Source organism: Branchiostoma floridae, chromosome 7, assembly GCF_000003815.2.
Source record: "Branchiostoma floridae strain S238N-H82 chromosome 7, Bfl_VNyyK, whole genome shotgun sequence".
NCBI classification, from domain to species: Eukaryota; Metazoa; Chordata; class Leptocardii; order Amphioxiformes; family Branchiostomatidae; genus Branchiostoma; species Branchiostoma floridae.
The window spans coordinates 21560633-21561632 of NC_049985.1; the positions used below are offsets into that span (position 1 = coordinate 21560633).

Genomic DNA, 1000 nt, shown 5'->3' on the forward strand with positions numbered 1-1000 from the left:
GGTATAAAACCACGCATCTGACTCCCCTAACCACTACAGACGACTTGACTGACATTCACGGCACACCTCAGAGGGGTTGTAACCATGAAGCTGATCGTCGTTGCGATTGTGCTGACCGTTCTGGCCACCACCCAGGCAAGTTCCTTGATAACGAACGTTATTTCTCCTTCGTCTCCCTCAAATTGCTTTCCGGAGATGTATCCATTGTAGGCCTTGACAACTGACGAATTTTCAACTTTGTATTTCCACGCTATGGTCAACGAAAAGTTATTCCTTTCACAAAAATGTCTCAGTTATGTTTCTATTTTATCTATACTACCAGGCCTTTCCGAAGGACAAGCCCAAGGTTGAGCAGGCGCCACGAGTGTGAGTAGAAGTTTAGTTAAATTACATTCAAAAACATAGCTACCATGAACTCCAGAAGACTGTCATCAGATTCTAAAAGACAAATGCCGTCCATCCTGTTGTGAATGTCACATCGGTTGAATTGTTGGCATGTAAGTAATATAAAACGCAATAATGTTTAGCTATGTCCATACCACGCCATTTAGAGATGTTATAAAAACTGAACACCCCCAATCTCAATGTTATTGATTTTTCTATTTTCCCAAACCCACGCTCTACAGATATGAATATAATGTTCTGTGCTAATCAATAACTGAAGGACGTTTTTTATGCTTTGTCGTTCCTGCAGCTATGGCCTCTGCAACGATCCAATTCTCAGCTGGATGCAATGTAACAGTTACTGTATCAGCACGGGGTATGCGTCCGGACATTGTGTTCTTCAGGTAGGAATGAAACGCTAGCGGATGATTCGAATTCATCGATCAAATCGAAGGGGGAGATTTCTTATGTGACCTTGGTACTTGTTTCTAGATGTACTAATCAAACCCATTTTATCTACCTCCAGTCCTGCATTTGCCAGTCCTATAACGGATTAGCCGTCCCAGTTGCTCGTGCCCCGGTGAAAAACCGCGCCTAGCCTTTACCAGGCTCCACA

At 43.2% G+C, this 1000-nt stretch overlaps 2 protein-coding genes across 2 annotated transcripts in view; both read left to right on the plus strand.

Moving 5' to 3' along the window:
* The window catches only part of LOC118419695 (ankyrin repeat domain-containing protein 29-like), a 14613-nt gene that overhangs the window by 4632 nt on the left and 8981 nt on the right, over positions 1-1000 (plus strand). The window lies entirely within an intron of this gene.
* On the plus strand, positions 24-994 carry LOC118419708 (defense protein 6-like). Its single transcript, XM_035826242.1, has 4 exons — positions 24-135; positions 323-366; positions 695-788; positions 911-994. The coding sequence occupies exons 1-4, from the start codon at positions 85-87 to the stop codon at positions 980-982; spliced, it is 261 nt and encodes an 86-aa protein (XP_035682135.1). The 5' UTR covers positions 24-84; the 3' UTR covers positions 983-994.

Coding starts and splice junctions, on each gene's coding strand:
- LOC118419708 (XM_035826242.1), top strand. CDS start 85: ATGAAGCTGATCGTCGTTGCGATTGTGCTGACCGTTCTGGCCACCACC. Junction 136..322: donor CCGTTCTGGCCACCACCCAG/GCAAGTTCCTTG, acceptor CTATACTACCAG/GCCTTTCCGAAGGACAAGCC. Junction 789..910: donor CCGGACATTGTGTTCTTCAG/GTAGGAATGAAA, acceptor ATCTACCTCCAG/TCCTGCATTTGCCAGTCCTA.